Source organism: Centroberyx gerrardi, chromosome 8 (assembly GCF_048128805.1).
Source record: "Centroberyx gerrardi isolate f3 chromosome 8, fCenGer3.hap1.cur.20231027, whole genome shotgun sequence".
NCBI classification, from domain to species: domain Eukaryota; kingdom Metazoa; phylum Chordata; class Actinopteri; order Beryciformes; family Berycidae; genus Centroberyx; species Centroberyx gerrardi.
In genome coordinates this window covers 25,727,333-25,751,332 of record NC_136004.1, presented here as the reverse complement: position 1 = coordinate 25,751,332, position 24,000 = coordinate 25,727,333, and the positions used below count along the sequence as shown (strand labels likewise).

Sequence of the window (24,000 nt, the reverse complement as noted above, 5' to 3'; positions counted from 1 at the left end):
CTATTTTTCCAACACACTCCAATGTGCACAAGCATAGACAAACACAGGAACACACACCTGCTCTCTCCCTTGTCTCGCTTTCTTGTTCTCTCTCACACACACACACACACACACACACACACACCATCTCGCAGACACACCCAGGGGGGTTGAACGGTAATTGGTTCTTGTGAAGATTCCTTTAGTGATGTCGTCAGTAATTGAATTTGACAAAGAGGAAGACAAAAAGGCAAGTAAGGAGGGGGGGAGTGTGTGTATATGTGCGTGTGTGTGTGTGTGTGTGTGTGTGTGTGTGTGTGTGTCCGTGTGCATGTTTGAGAGAGTGTTTGAGTTAGGGTGTGTGTGTGTGTGTGTTTCTGTGTGAGCGTGAGGACAGAAACAAAGCGGATTAGGAATTGATCTGTGTGCCATTTAATGAACCAGCCGCAGAGTTTGACACGCTTGTACGTGATCCCACACAAACACACACACACACACACACACACACACACACACACACACACATACAGACACATACACACACTGTCCTTGGAAAGGCGTCCCTGTGTGTGTGTGTGCATGTGTACTTCTATCCTTGTCAGGACATTTAGTGATATTTGATGAGGAATATATATGTGAGGACATTTGAAAGAGAAGGGGCCATTTGTGGGCATTATATGGACCTGAACATTTGCTATTCCAAACACATTTACATTCACATTCTTGGCCAGAGTAGTCTCACAGTACAGTGATGGAGCAGGTAGGGGTTCAGTGCCTTGCTCAGGGACACTTCAACAGGACATGTGACTGTTGATGGACACATATTAGCTGTTGCAGCGATCAAACATTAGTGGCTTGTTGAGGAGTGAATGAATACATAGGGACACAAAAGCAGTGTGAAAAAAGATAATTCTCTTCTTTTTTTTTTTATCTCTGAAAAGAAGGTCAGGTCTTTCAATATGTCTAAAATATAAAAGATCCAGTCTGTGAAAATGCTTTAATTTTGTCAGTTATTGAGGCGTTTCATGTATCATGATATGTTATGCAAGGAGCGTTGCAGTGCTTAGTCATAGTTTGTGGTGAGCAGACATCACTCAATTGGTTTCTGAAGGTCAAACAACAATTCTGGTTGATAGAGCAAGTGGAGCACATCATATTAAAAAAAAAAAAAAAAAACAGAGAGGACAACTTTTAAAACAAAGTATAAGCCTAGATGCTGTCTCTGCACTTGAATAGGAACGAGGGAGAGGAAATGAGGTGTGGAGGAGGAGGTGAGAGAAGGAGGGAGGGAGGCAGCTGAGGAGAGAGAGAAGGGTACACTCTAAAAAGTGACAGAGCTTTGATGAGCCTTTAAGGGTTCTTGAAATGAAAACTGTAGGGGAACCGAAGAAGGTTCCTTGAGGAGCCCATTCATAAAGTAAGTAAGTAAGTAAATATTTATTTATATAGCACCTTTCAAAACCGTAGTTACAAAGTGCTGTACAAGAGAGTAAGCATAGAATAAAAGCTAAATAAAAGAGTAAAATATACACAAGTAACTATAAGTATACATGCACATTTACAAAAGTATACACCTACATCCTACATACATGCTCATACCCATACACATACATGCACATACTGTACACACCCATATATACACATACATAAACTGCATATATGCACATACATGCCTACATACACATGCACAGTGTACATAAACACATATGCACAAACAAATACACAAAAGCACATCTGTATATACATGCAAACGCGCATATTCATAGGCGCAAACCAATGAATGCTGTTGTATAGCAGTAACAAAAAGATGAGTTTTAAGACGTCGTTTGAAACTTTCAACTGAGGTAGCATTTCTTACTGAAGTGGGGAGCTTGTTCCAGAGTTTAGGGGCCACGACAGAAAAAGCACAGTCACCTCTGGATTTCAATTTAGTCCTTGGGACAGCAAGGAGCCCTAAGTTGGAGGATCTAAGAGGTCTAGTTGGGATCATGAACCCTGATGTCATGAACATGTATAACAGTAATTCTCAACCATGTTCCATCAAGGACCAAGCGTATGCAGGTTTTCATTCCAACCAATCCTCCTCCTCTCTAGTTGAAGGTGTGTTAATCAGTAAAATCTGCTGTTGTGGTGATTTGTTGGAATAAAAACCTGCATACTCTTGGGCCTCAATGGCAAGAAACCCTTTAGGGATACATTTCTCATGATACTTTTCTCATCGGCCCATTTTGGATCCTAGGAGAGCCTCTATTCATTAGAGTGTGGGGGCGTGGAGATGGGGAGGAGCGAGGGACAGTTCAACATGATAAGGCATGAAGGAGGCTTTATTTTGCTTTGTAGAGCATCACACTCAAAAGCTGAGGTGCTCCATGTTATATAAGACAAACAAAACCAGAATTTTGCCTTTGTACATTTTCAAACATGTTTCCATTTTCTTCTGTTTAAGAAAACATAGGCACAGATGTACCAGCACTCAGGCTCACATTGTGTGGTGACATAATAAAGGATATATATATATATACAGTATATATGTACTGTATATATAGAAGCTGATATAGGTAAATTATTCTTTTAATTTGACATGCTACAACATGCTACAAAAAATTAAAAGGTAAGACAAAGAAATTTACAAAGAAATATTTCAGCAAATGTTTAATCAAGATTTTCCCTTCAGTATGATGTAAGGTAAGCCTTGTCAGCTGCTCATTGCAATCAATTACACCACTTGATGACTGCAAGACACAAGCAAAACACAGTAGTAGAAGAAAAATAGTAGTGGAATATAATAATCATAAAAAGGGGGTCATGTATTGAGTAGGGAGATCTCCTTTGAACCTAAGACTATGTAAAGAGAACACATAAAGAGAATTTCCTTACAGGCATCAATCAAGTATCACTTATTATTATTATTAGCAGTAGTAGTAGTAATAGCAGTGGTAGTATTAGTTGTAGGAGTACTGGTATAAAAAGATGAAATCTCTTTGGGATTGTGTGAACATGATCTATGCAGGGAAAGAGGCAGCTGACCAAGAAAGAAACATTCTGTTTTCATTTCATATCAGAACATATTACCATGTGAAGGGTTTCATTCCAAAATGCAACATATCCATTTTCCCAACATAGGGGAAAACAAATATATATGTGGGGACCAGGAGATCAGCCTCGGCAGACCGTAATTTAAATAAACATTTTGATCAAACATAACATGACACAAACCACAAATACAATTGCAGGTATCAGGCTGACTGCAGTGATGTGACGGAGGAGAGGGAAGGGAGGGATTGTGGGAGGAAGAGGAAAAGAAGAAGGGACAGAAAGAGGAGGAGGAGAGGAACGGGGAGAGGATTCTAGCCAGGTGTAGCTGGAGCCTTGGGTCATTTGAGAGGCTAGAAAGGAAATGAATGGTAAAGTGGATTAAAGGCAGAGGTCACACACACACACAAACACACACACACACACACACACCCAGACACACACACACACTTTTTCCATTTAGCTGTAACAGGCTTAGGAAATAGCCTACGATTTTGAAGTGCACAACATCACACCACACCATTAGCAACAGCCAAAGACATATATCTATAGGGAGTTGCGACCTTGAGGGAGTCCAGAACTATTTTTTAGACCTCCAGTGACTCAGTTCTTACTGCCTAGAAATATATTTTGTTGTTTAAATCAGCAAAGCCCTGGATGTTCCCCAATGCCTTCTGATAAAACGTTCAACATATTGCTTAGCGACAAAAAAACTTGTTCCAGGAAGCAAAAACTGCTTCACTGGAGGGTTTAGAGAAAAACCAGATGCCTCAATGTCACAACCGCTATACAGTAGCAGCCAGTGTGGAAGTCTCTCTTCCTGCATTTATCCTGCATCTTTTTATCTATTTATCTGCTATCTATATTAGCAGTGATGTTATATTAGAATATTACATTATTTAAATTATTTAGAATTCACTGGTCTAGTTACAGTTGTCATTGAAAGAGGATATTTTGCATTTTTCTGCATTATGCCCCAACCTACCCCAAGAAACACTGCAGACCCAAGTTTCACACACTTGACGTTAGAGATTTGATTACAGTGGTAGAAGTCTACTTTACCCTTAAATTACTGCTGCTGTCAACTCTTTCAATTCGGACCGAAGTCGAACCAAATTGGTATATCGCAACGCAAAACTCTAGCGTCTCTCGACCAGCTCGTTATCAAACCATTCAGACCGTTTCTTCGTAACTTTCGACAAGCTGAGAAGAGAGCGTTAAGTTGTGTTTTACTAACAGCTTCTCTTGGGGATGAAGCTGAGGGGCTGCACTGAGCGTGTAAAGCATGTGAAGCTCAATGCAGCATTCATACAGTCACAGTCGCAACCTGTAGATACGAGGCGCTGGTGAGCAACAGGGGTCCGACGGCGGCTCGGTCGTGCGCATTTTATCAGAAATCTATATTAATGAAGAGTTTGGTGATCTCGGCAATCGGACATTGTATTGAGAGAGAGTTAATTTCACTCTTCAACTGTTTTGGAAAAAAAAAAAAGTTAGGTGTCATCATTTGTATGCATGTGAAGAAGGCCGTTCTCTGTCTATCATAACCATTTGGGTGGAGAGCTTGCTTGCTGAACTGCTGCTACACTATTCCTTGCCCAAGAGGAAGCGTTTAGACTTTTTTTTTTTTTTTTTCTTTTACAATCTACTGACGTGGATCTACTGTCTAACATTCAAAATAACATTCAAAGAAGAATTGTCTGCCTACTGATTACCACTTTTTTGCTTTGGCAACAGATACTGAAGTGTTTAATGCCAATAAAGCTAATTTGAATTTGAATTAGAGAGTGAGAGAGACAGAGAGAGAGATTGCTTGTGTCTGTGAGAGGGTGGAGAAGCTAATGCAGAGAGAAGTAAAGTGAGAGAGAGAGAGAGAGAGAGAGAGAGAGAGAGAGAGAGAGAGAGAGAGAGAGGGAAAAGATGATACAGAGAGATGGAGGAAGTGAGTGAGAAAGAGTGAGTGTGTGTGTGACAGAGAGAGAGTTATGGCTGAGGTATCACGCAGCGCCCCGTGTCCCACTCGTCCTCTCACCTCCATAAAATATACTGGCCTCAATCAATAACTAATTAGCTGCTAATTACCATGCTAAACTACACACACCCACACACATACAATCGCATAAACATACAAACACCCACATATTGATGATGGCTTAAGCAGCGCGTTGCCACATGATGCTCACACTACCAATTTCTCTCTTAACACACACACACACACACACACACACACACACACACACACACGCCCTCAGGTCTTGACCAGGCCATAATTCAGGGCAACGACTTGATGAAGGCCAAGAGGTCAACAGAAGACCGTTTGACCTGCATATCTCTCTCTCTTTCCCTCTCTCTATCCCATGCTTGCTCTCTTTTTCTATCCATCCATCTATCCATCTATCTATCTACACCCTATCCTCATATTATTTTCATCAGCTTGTTGCTACATCCTATGATGGATACTATGAATTGGTGTCATAGAGATTTATGTCAGCCTAAAAAATAGGTAAACTCTATTTTGCATCCCTGTGTCTGTCTATTTACTGCCCATCATCCATTGCCCTAACTTTCACCCCATATCACTCGTCCCTCTCCTCTCTACTCTCTTTTATTCTCACTCACTTCTCAATCACCCCCCCCCCACACACACACACACACACACACACACACACACACACACACCCCCTCACCCGACCCGTCTCTCTCTCTCACCCCTGACATTTTGGCAGCTGTCGCCCTGCCTCCATTTTGCGTTCCCTCTGGGAGCCATGTTGTTTCCTGGCGGTGCATTAGCGCTCCATCACTGGCACACATGGACACTTCCGACGCCATAGACAGGACCGCTGCCTGCTGCTGTCCTTCAGGTGTGTGTATGTGTGTGTGTGTGTGTGTGAGTGTGTGTGCGCCCTGCCCTGTACTTAACCCGTCTCACCGTGGCAATCGGTAAAGGGAATAAGCTCAGTGCTGCCTCTCAAAGAGATGAGCGGCAACTGTGTGTGTAAGTGGTTTTGTATGTGTGTGTGTGTGTGTGTGTGTGTTTGTGTATGTATGTGTGTGTGTGTGCATGCTTTTTCGTTTTGTTGCGTTTCACTCGGAGTGTGTTCCTGAGTGTGTTTATATGTGATGTGTGTGCTGTTTAGCATCTTCTGCTCCACCAGCTGACTCATACACCTGCAGCTGTCTCCCACTGGCATACATGTTATCACATTTACACACACACACACACACACACACACACACACACACACACACACATACAGTACACACACAAGTGGCAGAAGAGAGGGACAAAGTGTAAGCAAGCCTGGCAGGTGAGAGTGGGAGAGACAGAGTGAGATGATGAAAAATAACGTAAGAAAGAGCAAGAAAGGAAGTGTGCAGGAGAGAGTGTGAAAGAGAGAGAGAGAGAGAGAGAGAGAGAGAGAGACGGAGAGAGACAGAGAACAAAACAGAGGTTTGTGTTTATGCATCAGGAAAATGAGACATGGGGCCGCGCCGTTTGTAAAACACATCCCTATCGATTTAAAGGTGCTACATGTATGTTTTAACACCAATAAATAATCGTCACATTAATTATGAGACATTAGTGTAATTATCGCAAAACAAAGGGGAGCATTGCTGAGAAGAAGAAGCGTCTACACTGCATTTTACATCGTGTGCCACCAGGTTGGATGTCACCGGAAATCTGCTGGATTGCTTTACGGCATAAAACAGGAAGAGGGCGCTGTTCTTCCAGAGCAAACAGAGATAGAAAAGTCATTTCCGACGTGTTTATCCTCTACAGTAAATCGTACAAATACACACAGATCGTCGGGGAGGGGGGACAAGTAGCAACATCCTTTTTGCAACAAAAAGTAATGGGGTTTAAGGGAAACGCGGGCTTAATTTTGAGAAACATTACCACTGGTGTGAGATAAAGGCTATCAATCATCTCGATCATGGGCTCATTTGATAATTATACCAAGGTATCACAATTAATTAGATAATGATGTTTAAAAATGCTACACACGGCACCTTTACTATAGGCTGTTGTGTGCATGGATGCATTTGTGCGTCTGTTCGTGTCTCTAAAGTTTTCTGATTAATTATTTATAATCAACTGTTTCTAGTTCATAAGTAACCTTGGTCTCTAGCCATTTCTCCCCCCCCCCCCCCCCCCCATGTTCTCCATCTCTCCCCATGCACTCAGCCTAGTTAAAAGCTGAGAAGTAGTGAAAATACAAAAAAAAGGAGAGAGAGAAAGAAAGAAAGAGAGAGAAGAAATTGTCTAAATCAACTGCAGTGTTGCTGCCTTTCCCACTGCATTGTTCGCTTGTTAACAGTCGGCGGTCTGCCTCTACTGCAGGTCTATTAACAGTAGAAAAGCCACAGTGTTGAACCACATTCAGCAGCGACAGGCCAATCCAGCCTGACAGCGCTGATGTCTCCATTCACTTCAGCCTTTCAGACTAAATGTTATGAAACTATGTGGTGTAAAATCAAGAGTGCAAAAGAGGGCACAATACAAACAAGTAATCACCAGTATGACTAAGATTAAATAAATGTGAAAAAATAAGAAACTCAGATTTGGACATTTTGGTGAGAAATTCTCACACACAAGTACGTTGCATTTCAAGCAGCTGTCCATCACCGTGTTCCTTGTTAGTGGCGGCAATAGATTCTTCTCGCACGATTCTTTCGGTGTTGTCCGACAGAAGTTAATTGATTCAGGACCGGTTCATCTGATGCACCTTTGTAAACAGGACAGTTTCATAGCTAAAGCTCTTTGGGCTACCTCCCAGTAAGTCGACTCATTTGTGAATCAAACCTGATACTGTGGCTTTTTCCCTGCGGTCATGGCTATGCAACATGTCCACATCGAAAAGATGAAGAGAACTAATTGTTGTGTGTGTGCTTCTGTGTGCTTTCTCCAAGACAAAATGAAATGAAGGCAGTCTGTTAAGTAAAATCCGTGAACTATTATGTTGGGGACCCATGGCAAACTGGGCCACAGCATGCTTCAGGTTCCATTTGTTTTATTTGTCCCGTGTGTAGAGGTGCGGTGTGATTGCTGTGTAATGTTAATTCAGATGTAGGCATTGTACCACGTTTTACTGCATGATTGCTCAACTACTGCTGCACTTTGGCTCTATTCCCCAAGCAGAATTGTTATAAAAAACAGAAACAAGTTTAGCTCTTTTTTCAGCTGTCGGACTGCACAAGGAGCACTCTGGCTACTTGTTGGTTGAGAGGAAATTGAGTTTTGTGTTACAGTATAGTAATTTGGTTCCGCCACTCTTTCCACGGCTTCATCCCCAAGAGCAAGCGTTTGGAGAAATCAAGTTTTGATCTTTTTTTTTTTCAGCCGTCAGAAGTTACAAGGAATGGCCTGGTAACAAATTAGTTGAGGGACATGGGAGTGTTCTTTTACAGTAAACTAATTTAATGCTACTGTGTAACATTCAAGACAGAATTGTATGCAGCACTAATGCAGGATAGATACAGGATAAATGCATAAAGTGTGAATTCTACAATGGCTGCTGCTGTATCGCCTACATGTACATTTAATTTCCATAACATGTCAGAAACAAGCAAACAGATCAACAGTAAAAGCAAATATATATAAACTTATGGAAGCATTCCACACCATCTCTCTCTCTCTCTCTCTCTCTCACACACACACACACACACACACACACACTTAGGCCACAATAGGGCCATACAAACAGACATATTGGGGCCAGTGTTGACTTATATCCCTATGCTAATAAGCATGCTAATTCACATAGGGCCTGAGAACTCTCTAGAAAGAACGCTAACTTTGACACAGACACACACACACAGACACACACACACACACACACCGAGAAAACCCTTCTGCCTTCTTCTAAAGCCCTGTAGACCTCCCAGAGACAGAGAGGAGAGTCAAAGTGAGAAAGTCTTTGAAGTAAAGTGAGATTTTTTTTTTTTTCTAACTTCTTTTCTGTTGTCTTTTAGGAGAGCGAGGGAAGAGAGGGAGGAAAGAAAGAGAGAGGGAACAAGGGGCAGAGTGTGAAGGGCTGAGGAAGAATTATGGAGGTCGAGAATGAAGAGAGAGAATAAAGGAAGGGTGAGAGAGAGATAGAGAGAGAAAGTTGTGGGTATATGCGAAGATAGAGGGAAAAAGTTCTTCTCAGGTTTTGGGGCGTGAGTTGAATCAAGTCTCGACGGAGCGGGGCGATACAGTGGCCAGACCCAACACACACTAATGCAAATCCCCCAGTAGCTTCCCACTTAGCCATTTTACGTTGATTAGCCATTTAAAAGACATATAAATGGTTTATAGCTGTCCAGGCTAAAATGAGACTACATGGGGTTAAAAAGTGAAAGTTTAGATGTCTACGTCTTATCTGACGTACATATGCTTAGTCTAAAACTGGGCAATACATAGCCAAAAAGATCCTGGGCTATATGAGAGCTAAAGCATATAGACGCGACACTGAAAAAATGTCTACTGCTCAGTGGGTTCTCACCTCTATCAACAAAACAATTTGTGTTGTCCTGGTGGCTCAGTTGGCTCGGCCGTCCCCCATCTTTTTCTACTTAAGACGAAAACTTACATTAAAAGATAATCATCATTAAAAGATGAATGTGAATTTATCTTGCAATGAACCCTGAACCTTGAAAAACCCTTGGGATGCGGCCCTATGCCACGGTCTCATTTATTTATTACTGATGCCTCAAAACAAAAGGAAAAACAACGAAAAACAAAGAAAAACATGTAGTGCCTTTTAATAGATTTTCTTTGGGACATTTTTTTGCCTTTATTTGATAGTCAGGACAGACTGGGAGAGAGAGGCGGGGTGTGACGTGTGACAAATGTCCCATGCCGGACTCGAAACCCCCAGGACACCCACGCAGCGTCCTTAATACATTAGTCTGATTGCTGGAGCTGATTACAGCCCTGATGCTGTAGTGTTACAATACCGCTGATTGGCGGAGCTGACTGCAGGCTCTCGGGATTCGTATTCCCAAAATGCCATCAGTGCTCAAGCCCCAGCAGAACGGCTGCGAGAACACAGACGTGGTGATGAAAAGTGGCTCCAGGCTCCGCTTTAGGAAACGAACCACAGAGGCTGCATGTATTTGTTATGTATATCAGCGGCTGAATAAAAAAAAAGAGACATAAAGATGAACAGAGGGATTCGGCAGCTAAGACGCTTTAACTGTGTTGTCTTGTTATCTAGGGTTTACTCCGTCTGTTACGTTATCTCTCCCTTCCCCTCCGTTCGTTCTCTCCGTCTCTCACTCTCATTCTCTTCCTCTCTCTCTCTCTCTCTCTCTCTCTCGCTCTACCCTGACATTTTTCTGACCTGTTTTTTTTGCAGGTCTGCGGTGTGCACTTTCCCCTCTCTCTCTCTCTCTTTGTCTAGCTCATTCTCTACCTCTCTCTCCCCTCGACTCCCTTCCCGTCCTCTGACTCTCTCTCTTGCTCTCTTTCTCTCTTTCTCCCCATTCTTTCTCTCTCTTTCTGTCCTGTCTCTGTAGGAATGTTTCCATCCAACTGTCAATCGAATTTTACTCCAATTTTTGTATTTTTTATTTGACTTACTTTTGTTTCCATCAGCTGGGTTGAAGCCAATAAACAACAAGAACTTATTAGTATTAGGCAAGTTGTTGCTTTCATCCTAAATCGACAACAAAGAAATGCACTTGGCAAATACTGTAAAACAGCAACATTCAGGATGTCCAAGGCCACTTTTTAACTGCTGTGCAACAAAATTGAACCATTCATCAGGCCGATCATGCCAAGCCAATGTCATTATATGTCATTATTTATTCAACAAATGCATTTCCATTGCTATTATTGCAGTATTTCTTCACTGACCCCAAAATGTCTCAAGCAAGTGTAACATTTTGGCAATATTTGAGGAAATGTTTGCCATTTACATGCAGCTTTTCTAATTTGAAAATGTACCCCACTGCTCTCTCTCTCTCTGTCTGTTTCTCTCTCTGTCTGTTTCTCTCTCTCTCTGTCTCTCTCTCTCTCTCTCTCTCTGTATACCTTCTTTCTATTTTCTACTTTTCTACTCTCTCCTTCTCTTTCTGTCCTGTGTTTGTGTATCTCCCTCTATCTTTCTCTGCCTGTATCTCTCTCTACTGCTTTTGCATCTAGTTTTTTCTCTCTCTCAGCCTCTGTCTGTTTCATCTGTGTAGCTCCCTGTATCTTTATCTCGTCTTCTTCTGTGCATCCTGTTAGTGTATATTTCTTTATATCTTTCTATGTCTTTCTCTCCCGTCTCTGTATCTCCCTCTCTCCCTCTGTCTCTCTCTCTATCTATCTATCTATCTATTAGTCAGTCTTATTGTGGAGAATAGCAGAGTGCAAATGGCCATTAGAGAACACTTTACTCCCTCGATTTCCAAACGCAAACTGACAGCCACACTGATAAGCTGCTGCGTGTGTGTGTGTGTGTGTGTGTGTGTGTGTGTGTGTGTGTGTGTGTGTGTGTGCGTGAGTGTGTGTGTGTGTGATGGCAACTGCACCTTCCAACCGCACTCTCCATCAGCTGCTTATTATCCAAGCCAAATCAGAATAATATATGGGGCTAGTGGGTGCTAATGGGTGCATGCTTATTTGTGTGTCTGTTTCTGTGTGTGTGTGTGTGTGTGTGCGTGTGTGTGTAACAAAATCCCACTCCCAAATGACAGCCATACGAAACGACGTGCGGAGGCAACTGGCCTAGTGTGGGTTTTCTTAAATGACGGACAGGTGGGAGGTCTAATCCCATCAGAGGGTTGGTTACTCTGTCCCTTAGGGCCCGCCCCTGTCTGCTGAGTGGGCTCTGATTGGATGATATGATTCTAAAAGTCAGATGGATTGGATTGCCTGAGGCAGAGAACGAGGGAAATGGGCAGGAAGGGAAGGAGAGAGAGAGAGAGAGAGAGAGAAACAGACAGAGAGACAGAGAGAGGGAGAGAGAGAGAGAGAGTGCAAGATGAGATCTGTTTGGGAGTGGGAGAGATAGATGGATGGAGCTGGAGAGAGAAAATATACATTTGAGAGAGACTAATAAAGAAAACCTGAGACAGTAAGAGATAGAAGGAAGAAAGAGAGAGAAAAGTTATTGTAAATAAAGACGGATCACTTAGCTTGAGGGGAAATGAATATGGATTTAAATGAATGACTCAGCCTGGGGAGATGGCTGGTATATGGGGGTGAGTGGGCGGTTGGGATTTGGGACTCCAGAGCAAGTTTTTGTGAGGTGAGGGGGGTGTGGGGAGGGGTGGAAGGGGGTGTAATGAAGCTAAAGGCCCATTCCAAAGTCTGAGCATTAAAGGAATAGTTCACCCCAAAATGAAAATTGACTTTTACTCACTCTCATGTCAGTCGAATCACCACTGACGTTTGTATTTCCACATAACACAACGAGTTAGCTGGCATAGCTCCATACCAGCCTTCTCCAAAACAACAGAAGTGGCCAGGATCTGGTTCTTTAGAGTTTCAAAAAGGGCAAAAAATGACCATGAACTTTCTCCAAAGGTCGTGCAGCATAATCTAAGTGTTTTGTAGCCAAACGATTGCATTGTGAGCGGGAAAGTCAAAACTCAAGTACTTCTCAACCAACAAGTAACCAGGCCATTCCTTGTAAAGTCTGACAGCCGAAAAAAAAGAGCAAAACTTGTTGTGTTTTTTAACGATTCCACTTACGGATGGAGCCAAAGTGCAGCAAATAGTTCAACAAGCATGCAGTGAAAAAGTGGGACTTCCACAATGGCTACGTCTCTTTGCACATCTACACACAGCGATCATTAAACCTCTACACACCAGCCAAGTACACTCTGTTTTCTTTGAAACTCTGTCTCTGTCGGTCTGGAAGTCAAGAGTCATGTGCTATTTTAAATGTAGATAGACCATAGATATTGTTAAATTCCAAGTATGTAGTTGGATTTACAAAATTCTGGTAGGAATTCTAATAATAAATCGGCATATGAATTTCAAACATTCAATGGCAGAGAATTAAAATGTAGATTATTATTATACTGAAAAGCTTGGGCATCCGTAATGGCTGTGCATCCGTTTAAATAGTGAAATATTATACAAAGGTGAAATATTGCTATAAGCGTAGAACTTTTTTGCTCCTTGTATGAGTTTGCATTTGCAACAGTAGTCCTCTTTTGCGGGTTATTCGCTGTGTGTATACAGTGACAAAAATGGCAATAGCTTTATACTTAATACTGGGAAAAATAACATTCACCATCATGAGCTTGTTGTGGCGTGCAAAATATCAAGAACCTTTTTACATCTAAAAAAAAAAAAAAAAAGTTACAAACTTTCTTTGCAAAAATATGCTAAAAAAAGTTTGAATGTGTGTGTTTGCACCTCTGTGCACCTGTTTTGTGTGTGTGTCCATCTTTGAATTTCTAGTCATAAAAATGGGAATAGCTTTTACTTCTCTCCTCCACAATATATTTTTAACAGTCTAAGAGTTGGTTTTTGCTTGAAGTAGTAGCTGGTTGGGAAGTTAGGAAAGTTTTCAGCAAGTGGTTTGGAGGTTTGTTCGGTTGTTGTGGTGTTGTTTGTGTTGTTTGTGTCGTTTGATGAAGGTGAAGACAGTTTTTCTGCCCTCTGCATTTTCAACAAGTCCCAACTGCTGAGTTCTACACTTTTTATTTCTCTCTGCTGCTTCCTCTCTCTCTCCCCCACTCTTTCTTTCACTCTCCTTTTTCCTCTCTCGGTCTACTCTATTTTTCTGGCTCGCTTTTCTTTCCCTTTCTCATTCTTGCTTCTGTTTGTCCTGCCCTCTCTGTCTCTGTCTTTCCCTGAAACAGAGAGATTAAATCCATTCTTCAGTGTCCTCAAACCTCCAACTCAGCTGTTTACTTGCAACACCAACCGATACATTTGTTCTAAGTGTGTGATTGTGTGTCTAGGTCTTTTTGCATGTTTGTGTGTTTGTCTGTGTGAATGTGTCCGTCTAGGTGTGTGTATCTCTGCGTCTTTGTCTACTTTTTTGTGGGTTTATGTGTGTGCTATTATGTGCTTGTCTGCATTTACCTCTGTGCCTCTGCCTGTGTCTGGTTTTGCGTGTCTGGTTCTGTGTGTGTGTGTGTGTGTGCGTGTGCGTGCGTGTGTGTGCAGCTGCCGACTAAAACTGATACATTTTTCGTCATTCCCTACGGAGCTTATGGTTTCCTAAAACCTTTTTTTAAAGTTGTCATCAGAATGTTGCTGGAATTTTAATCCTGCCCTGCAAAGGCTTCTTTGACACAAACTCTTAAACAACAGTATGAGAAAGTGTCTCAATAGCATCAGCTCATTGTAGCTTGATAAATCCTGAGAACATTTCTGCATCTGAGTAAAAAAACAAGTCAAACCCTTGATCAAAATCCACTGTTTCCCCCCCAAAGAATGTGTGCTCACTGCATGGAGACAAACCATTATAGGGGCAGGAAACTGACTGTTTTGTCCAGCAGTCACAATGGTGGGAAAATTGAAGATCAACCAGCAACGTTCACCATTTTACCAGCCAATTAGATTTTGAAGCCAAAGGCACCTTTGAACAGTGGCTGGTTACCTGCCAAAGTGGCTTGTACAGGAGAAAAACTACAAGCTTTTGGCCGGTGATTGGCTAATATCCCGTCTTGCAATATAGGTGACGAGGATGCAAATACTTTAACTGCATTTTGTGTCTCGCATCTGCTATCAAAATACATCTGGCGTATAAACAGAGAGAGATTCATTACTAAATGAGATATCTACCATTTGGAAAGAAACTGACACCTACTGTGAGAAATGATCACTGGCTTGAGAGAAGAGAACACTTACTACTATTATTATTATTAAAGAACAACACCGATTTTTGGGGGGAGTTTGGCCCATCGGTCACCTTGGCCAATATGTGATGAGACGATTGGCACCAAAATCATCTCTATGAGTCCGGTAGATACCCACTGAGCTCTAGACGTTTTTTAAAATGTTGCGTCTATGCTTTAGTTCTCATATAGCCCAGGATCTTTTTGGCTATGTAGCCCAGTTTTAGACCAAGCAGCAAATACATTATTACATATTTAATCAATGCCTAAACAGCTGTAAATATCCAAAATATGCACCAGAGAAGTCCATATGTACGTCCATAAGGTTGGAGGTTATTACATCAAATCTTTTAATATATTTAAAGACATTAGTAAATAAAACAGATGAGCAGTTACGAAACAGTGACAGTAATTGTTCAGCCAGAAAAACTAACTTAAGTTAGTTTAACAGGAAAGGACAGTCAATGTCATCCAATAAGCTCTCTTATTTTACACTCTCCTCTCCATTGGCACTCGCACTGCCATGTCCCCAGCTGTGTGTGTGTGTGTGTGTGTTTGTGTCTGTCTGTCTGTTAGTATTCATGCATGAATTCTCTGTGTGTGTGTATGTGTGTGTGTGTGTGTCTCCATCTCCACATCTTGTCCCTGGCAGCTCTTGTGAATCTATCTTGGCTCCTTGCTAACTCCACAGCTCTGTGCCATGTTGCACTAGAGGGACGGACACACACGGCATGCACACAGGAGAATATAAGAGCAGAGAGAGACTAAAGGAGAAGTTAATGGGGACAAAAGAGAGAGGGGAAGCGAGGGTTAACAAAGAGCAGGCAGAGAAAGTAAAGAAGAAGAGATACAGGGACGCTCCAAGAAAGAGACAGAGGGAATAAGAAAAGCGAGGAAGATGTTTCTGACCGCATTTCCAGCTTTGTGTCTCAGCAGGAGAAGAGGAGGAGGGTGGGGGAAGAAACGCAGAACAGATGATGCTCCCCTCACCTTTATCTATCACCAAAGTTCCCCTTGAGCAAGGCACTTTACCAACTGCTGCCCAGTGGTAAACAGGCGAAGACTGTGGTTGTGATGGGTAGCCATTGCTGTAAAATAGTGATCTTGTTTTGTGACTGAAATGAACATCAATAGCATGGATAGAGCGTGCAGCAAAGGAAAAAGACAAAATAAACGTTCTGCAGTCCTCTATCGGGCATTTATCCTGCATCCATCCTACATTAGTAATGCAGAGTTCATTCTTCAATGCAGTATTAGTATTTTGTAGCTCAAGTCACCGAACCGACTCAACCGACAAGTTACCAGGCCATTCCTCAGATCTTTTCGATGGGTGAAAAATGGACCGGAACTTGATTTTCCCAAACAGTTCACCTTGGGGCATGGAGGCAAAATGCAACAGTAATTCAGCAAGGCTGTAGTAAAAAAGTCAGCGATGTACAGCGGTTACATCGGGCGTTCAAGCAGAGCCATTGTGCGTTGGCCTGGCGTCTGCTGTCTTACCTTCACTGGAAACTGCACCCTGCCATATAGGAACCAAGTGCAGTTTTCACACTGATTTACACCTGGAATATAAAAATGATTTGGGGAAATAGTCTGAGGCACCAACAGTCTACATCCCTTTGATGTTAACAGGCGGTAAATCAGGTTTCAGAGAGAGGAAGAGAGGAAGAGAGAGAGGGGGGGGGGGGGGGGGGGGGCGAGGGAGGAGGAGACAAAAGAGAGAGGGGGAGGGGGGTCAAGAGAGGGAAAGAGAGGAGGTAGAGGGAGATGTAAAGAGAGTTAAAAGGAGAGAAGAAGAGAGATAGAGGAATTAGAAAGAGAGAGTTACAGGAAGGAGAGAGAGAGAGAGGAAGAGGAGGAGGGTCGGGCATATTTCCTTTTATGTTAGGGGAATGGGAAGCAGACAGAAAAGGAAAATTGAAATAAATTAGAGGTGAGAGGAGATAGCGAGGGAGCAGATTAGCTCCTGTACAAAATGTTAACCTTTATGGAGATCAAACAGTCGCATAAGGAAGCAAAAACAAATGTCACATGACGCAGAAGTGTATGTCAGACAGCACATTTAAAACACATTGCACAATGATTTGTATCTGTAACTCACATTTGGAAAAACACAAACTTGTAAAACCATCTGTGAGTAAACACTTTTCAGTTGCAGGATTTGTACATAAACACTAGCATTTTTGAAATCTACTGTATATTTTAAAATCTAAAATGTTTTAAACATGTTGTGGTGTCTGACATATTTCTGTGCCGTGTGACATTTGTTTTTGCTTCCTTATGAGACCGTTTGACCTCCATAACCTCACACAGCTGAGCACGAGTGTGTGTAGCTCTGCGCTTGTGTGTGTGTGTGTGTGTGTGTGTGTAGGTGTGTGTGTGTGTGTGTGTGTGTGTGTGTGTGTTCATCAGGAAAATGGCCACCATTCCCACTCCAGTCAGAAAGTTGCATCATTTACTCCCACTTGTGTCACTGCTGTGTTTCGAGTGAACTGGAGCGTTAAAGAGAGTTAAAGCTCATTCACTACTGTGTACCACTAGTTACATTTCCCCCAATCATTTAACATTTACATTTCATTGTTTTTAAAATACAAACTATACGGTGTCACACCTAGCTTGAAATGAACTGCTGTCTTGCTAACAAAGACGCCCTAAATAAGTGACAATAAAGTTTGGAAGGTGACATGTTTTTAAGGGAGAAGTATCTGTCGGAGACTTGCGTGTTTTCTTGTGGGTGCCAGGTGATTGACAGTAAGCAGAGCGGAACGTAATCACAAAGGATGTCAGTGATTGGTGGAAAGATTTATCGACATGCTATGCTTACATTGTGACACGCACGCCCTTCGGCCTCGCTCATCCACTCAAAGAGCCTGAAATAGTCTCTCTGGTCCAAGGAGAGAAAACAAAGGTTTTATAAAAACCAAATGAAGGCTTCATGTTTACCATGATGGATGATCTAGCAAATTTCAAGTCTGTGGAAGTTGTTTTTCATGCTGTACAAGAATGAATGGCAGCAAATGACATCTTCTGAAGGGAGGAAAACGGAAAATTCCCTGACTTTTCATGTCTGGAATACACGTCCCAAATTCCCATAATGTTCCAGAAAAGCTCCCATGTATGAAAGATTATAACTGGTTGAATGTGAAGTAGAATGTTGCTGCAAAAAAGCGTAAACACTAGGGAAAACTACCCCGGGTAAATTAATGTAAAAAATATATATGTAAATATGGAGGGAGGGGGTGAAGATGGAGGGATTGAGGGCAAGGAAGGAAGAAGGACAGGAAGCGAGGGATGGAGGAAGATGAGCAGATAGGAAATGGAGTTTTGAAAGATTGGTGGTTTTGCAGTAGATGGGATGAGAAAGCACTGAAATGTGAGACAGACAGACAGTGAGAGACAGACAGAAAGACAGACAGACAGTGTGTGTGTGTGTGTGTGTGTGTGTGTGAGAAAGAGAGAAAGACGGAGAAACAGGAGGGCATGGCAAATGTAAGGTTGAGAGTGAAATAGGAAGGGGAGGAGAGGGAGAATGAGGTGTGCAGGATAAGTGTAGAGTGGAGAGATGAAAGAGGGCGCGAGAGATAAAAAGGGAATAAAATGGAAGGAGGGAGGGAGGGAGGGAGAGGAGGATAAGTGTAGGGTAAAGAAAGAAGGGGAGGAGAAGTTAGACACAAGCCGAGGATGAGAATAACCAGAGTGAATGCCTGTGGAAATGAAAACGAATCGGAAATAATGAGAGGGAGGGACAGGAGAGAAATATATACAGTGAGAAAGAGAGAAACAGAATGAGAGTGAATGAGAAATAGTCAAACCGATGTTGCAGCATTATCTCAGGCTCGTTTTACATAGATTCTACATTGCTACAGTTGAAGGGTTTTATTCAAAATGTTTTATATCCATTTGGAAAAAATTAATTAAAGTTCACTTTTCGAGCTCTCTGTAAAAGTATTATTTTATCAACAAAATATCTAGTGTCCTTTAAAAACTTTACAATTTGATTTATGTTTTATCGATCATTTTGTGAGAGTAGCTGTTACTGAAATGGATGTTGTTGGATTTCAACTCATACATCACCAGCATTATAAGCAACCAACAATAGGGAGTTCAAGGGTCGGAGCCATAGATAATAAATAAAATAAAACAAACAAAAATAAAGATTTAAACCTTAGATATCCCCCTTTTTACTGCATACATACTGCTGCACTTTGGCTCCGTTCCCAAAAGGGATTATTGGAAAAATAATAATAATACAAATGATTCTCTCCACATCTCGTTAAAAGGAACGGTTTCACAACTAGTTGATTGAAATAAATTAGAGTTTTCATTACAGTTTTTGTTAATTATTTGGTTCTACTGTATAACATAACTGCAGTACTAATAGATGAGAGATGGGTGCAGGATAAATGCATAAGCAGGGTCTTGTATAAAGGCTACAGTAACTTGGCAGACCATCACATTATGCCCACACCGGGTTACAATTCATCATCGTTCTCCTCGCTTAAATCCATTGTAGGTAAAACACGTGGGACGATTTGTCCAAAGACGTCAACCCGATCAGTCACACAGTCAGACAAGGACGGAGGGTGAAAATGGAACTGACTAATTCCTGGCTTTGCCGGTGTTCTGCCTGCCAGATCGTCTATAAGGGTGTTGTCCACTCTCTGAAATGCAACCATAATAATTCAGTGTCTATATTCATTTTTAATACTTCATTACCTCTGCCAAGGAGGTTATGTTTTCGGTGCCGTTTGTTTGTTTGTTAGCAGGATTACGGAAAAACTACTGGCCCGATTTTTATGAAACTTCGTGGAAGGGTGTAGCATGGGCCAAGGAAGAACCCATTCAATTTTGGAGCGGATCCGGATCCGACTCACGAACAAGCAATAAAAGCACGGACCTTGGCGGAGGTCTGCGCTCTCCGAGTGCCCTTCTAATTTCAAATGTTCCAAAATTAGATATCCACCCTTTGAAAAAAGGTGACATCTAGTCACCTTTTCCAAACAATTGATAGCACAAAATTATATAAAAAACAACAACATCATATTTTACAGATACTAAATTCTGAACTTCAGGATGATTTTATTCCTAAATAGATATGGGTGCTTTGGAAATGAACTCATTTAAAAGTAATCTGTGTATTTTTTTTCAAAATACATGATTATTGAGTTTCCTCCCACAGTCCAAAGATTCAAAATTGCCTATATGTGTGAATGGGAGTGTGAATGGTTGTATGTCCGTGATGGACTGGTGACCTGTCCAGTGTGTGTTCCTGCCTTCCACCTAATGCATGCTGGGATAGGCTCCAGCCCACCCTCCCGTGACCCTGAATAGGAATAAGCGGTTAGAGAAAATGAATGAATGATTGTCTAATTCATTATAGTAGTGTCCGATAAGCTAAGGTTGCCAGGCAACAAATGAAGAGCTCTATTCTGAAACTGTATATAACTGTTTTGGGGAAACAAATCATTATGCTAGGTTCACCATTCAATATTTCTAAAATATAGAGAATCTAGCATTTAGAATCCAAGCACTTTGTAAGAGTAGGTGTCACTTTTTTTTTCTCAAAATGGTCGATATCTCATTTTGGAACCAACCTTTTGCAGCTCAGCAGCAGCTAGTGAGCAGGAACAGGGTGTTGGTTAATAATTTGAGTAACAGAATTAGGTCCAGAATGTCAACTGAACCACGGGAGGATTGTAATAACTCTGAGCCCGTCATCAGAATACAGTGGTAGTCACTGTAGAAGCGCTCCTTTATAGATTTATACAAGACTCAGTTTGTTACCAGACATTCCTCGTAACTTCAGACAACGGTCAGAGAGTAAAACTTCATTTTTTTTATTTTTTTTAAAGGTCCTCCTTTATGCTTTTATGCTCCATCCATCCCACGTTAATACTGCAGGCAATTATTTCTCTTATGTTATAGAGTAGACCCAAATTTGAAAACTCAAATCAAAGATTTTTCAACTTCTATAAAGGCTACATCTGTAATATATGATACACATTCATATGATGACGCATAATGAAGCATTTTTTATTGGGGCAACATTTGGATTAAGGGGTGGCAAAAAATGATGCAGAAAGAAAGCACAATGTTGGTCAGTGTTATCTCATTCTAGTCAGGATAGTAGCATTATACGCATGCATGCACACGCGCACACACACACGCACACACACACACACACACACACACACACACACACACACGGTTGAACAGTTGAGTGAACGTACTCCCCTCAAGAAGCATGTCTGACATGCCAGACTAGACTCTGGACACGGCAGGTGTGTGTGTGTGTGTGTGTGTGTGTGTGTGTGTGTGTGAGTGTGTGAGTGTGCGTGAGTGTGTGATCCATGCTGAGGCTGGCCACTCATCATAGCAAAACGGTCAAATATAGCCACACACACACACATGCACTATCACTCTAAAAACACACAACACAGTTGTTCTAGATTCATGCTTTCTGCTTTAAGATTATGCAGGCCCCTCTCTCTCTTTCTCTCTATCTTCCCCTACCTTGCTTTTCTGTCTTTCCTTTCATATCTTGCTCTTTTTTGTTCTTTCTCTCCCTCTTGTCTTTCCCTTTAACATCTCTGCAGCCTAGCCCACTCATCTACTCAAATAATTCCAACAATTATTAAAAGGTTAAAAAATAAAAGATTAGCCTTTTTTCCCATGTTACATGTTCCATGTAACAAGTAGCATTGTTAAACATCAATCAATGAAATTTTGTGATCTCCTGGTATAATTATTGTAAACAAATGAGTCCAGGGTTGGGACAATTGGTAGCCTCTAGCAGATGTTTCCATCCAGCAGATTTTCCTGCTAAATCCATTGGCACACAATGTAAACGCAGTGTAGAGGCTGGTAGATGCTACCAATTTTCTGGCCAATGGTCTTTTTTGTTTGTTCGGTAATTATACTAACGTTTCAAAATGAATGTGATTTATTGATGCTACATGCAGCAGCTTTAATACATTACTTCAGATTGGTGGAGCTGACAAGAGGCCCTTGGGTGCTCACATACCCAAAATGCCACCGATGCGGCAGGAACAAGCTATACAGTAGCATAATAATAACCTGTATTTATAGAGCACTTTTCAAAACAGTGTTACAACAAGCTTTACAAGATGAATAATAATGTAAGCAATAAATGACAAAAACAAATAAAATAATTGCTGCAAGAACACAAGAGTTCCAATGAAAACGCTCCAGGCTACGCTGGAAGAATGCACAACGGACATCTATTTCATATGTATATCAGTGTGAGTTAGGTCCCATTGAGGTCGGCCATAAATGTCAGGCGGCTCTTGTGCCTGTTGTCCCAAACAAAACAAAAAATCACGCATTCTATTAATCCTGTGTGTTCGATTCAACCAAGCTGACTCTTTCTCTCCTGCTCTTTCCCTCTGCTCAGGTTTCGCCAAACTGTGACCAGGTTCTGGTGAACGGTAAAGAGATGCGCGGTCGGCAGTCTCTGGCAGTGAACTTCACCTTCCTGCACCTCTCTGCCCAGCTGCAGCTCACCGTCTGGGTGCCCAAACTGCCTCTGCAGATAGACGTGTCGGACACTGAGCTGAGCCAGGTCAAAGGCTGGAGGGTGCCGATCGTCACCAACAAGAGGTAATTCACCCGTCTGACCTAGAGGGAGGGAGGAACGGAGAGAGGGAAGAGCGGAGGATGGGAGAGATCGATGGAGGAAGGGAGCGATGGAGGGAAGAGGGAGGGAGGGAGGGCCTAGCTAGATCTAACTAACCAGCAATCAATCGTAGAACAGAAAGAGACAAACACAAGGAAGCAGAACAAAGCACAAGACACACAATAGTAAATTTTAGCAAGACATAACAGCCTATTCTGCATACCCTAACCTACCCGGCAACACCAGCCTTAGACCCTCGAAGCATACAAGGAAAAACTTCCAAGAAAACCTAATTAAAGAAATAAAAGTCCACCCTCCCCCTCTCCCTGGTGTCACTTTGTGTTGAAGAGCAAGAAGGATAAGAGCTAATAAAAGTCCTTGATAACAGCCAAATGCTCACAGACCAGGTCAGCTAATGTGAAGTTGAAACTGTGCAGTTAGAATAGTGGAGCTGGAATAAAGTTGTATATCAGCCCTCGTGTTATCTTCATATTCTGTATGCTCCCCTTGTCCTCGGGTCAAAAATGACCCACTCTCACTGTCCCTCTTCATTTCATTTTTTAACCCAAAATCTATTTTGCATGAAGACACAACTTGTCACATATCAACAACTTGGGGAATAACTGTGTTTTCCTACCACACACTCCAGGAGACTTTAATTATCCAGTGTACACCACTCGTTTTTACTGTAAAATACACATCATAAGTGGACTGGTACTGAAGCACCTTTATAACATTATGACACTCTCTCACTCTCTATGACTCTCTTCCAAAGAGCACCTGTCCATCCCACACTGAGCACGTATTGCAGCGCTCCTCACCTTCTGTAGTTGCTAAAGTTGTGTACTAGTTGCAAAATAAAAAACGGTTCCTGTTTTGTGCCATAAAGTCATCCATCAGATCTCCTGCTAAATTTAACCCCCGTGGCACACAAGGTAAAACACAGCGTAAAGGCCGGTAGAGGCTGCCAATTTTCTCGGTGATTGTCTTGTTTGTTTACGGTAATTATACTAAAAATTAATGTGATTTATTGATGTTAAAATGCTACACGTGGCACCTTTATGAACTTACCAACACCCGCCCACGCCAACCCACACACACACGCACACAACAAAACTAGAGTGTACCAAAAATCTACAGTTCCAGCAGCCCACACAAGTAAAATTTATTAAAAAAAAAAACAATCAGACCGTTCTCTCCCACCGTACATACTGCATTCTGCAAACATGAATCATAAATTTAACAATAGAATTTTTCAGAGTAAAATACACATACTTCTCCCAAAGGGGCGCATGGGATTATCACTTTCAGTGTTGCTGAAAGTGTGTGTGAGACAGAGAGGGGCGGCAGCAGCACAGCTCATGTCCTGCTCCATTCACTCGTCCAGCTGTTGAAGCAGTCAGTGTGTTTTGGTTCTTTAACAAAAAGAACAGAGAGAGCTTCCTGTGTGTGAGTGGAAAAAAACCTAAATGTGAAAGACTGTATGAGTCATTGCATGGTGTATGCGAGTGTGTGACAAGACAAATCTTAGGCCTTTTGTGTGTGTGTGTGTGTGAGTGAGAGAGAGAGAGAGAGAGAGA

General features: G+C 41.9%; 1 protein-coding gene across 1 annotated transcript in view; it reads left to right on the top strand.

Annotated features, from left to right (window-relative positions):
- The window catches only part of LOC139929890 (transmembrane protein 132C), a 190,800-nt gene that overhangs the window by 150,451 nt on the left and 16,349 nt on the right, over window positions 1–24,000 (top strand). The window contains exon 7 of the mRNA XM_078285377.1: window positions 22,199–22,404. Within this exon, the coding sequence (XP_078141503.1) occupies window positions 22,199–22,404 (206 nt within the window). The remainder of the gene's footprint in view (window positions 1–22,198; window positions 22,405–24,000) is intronic.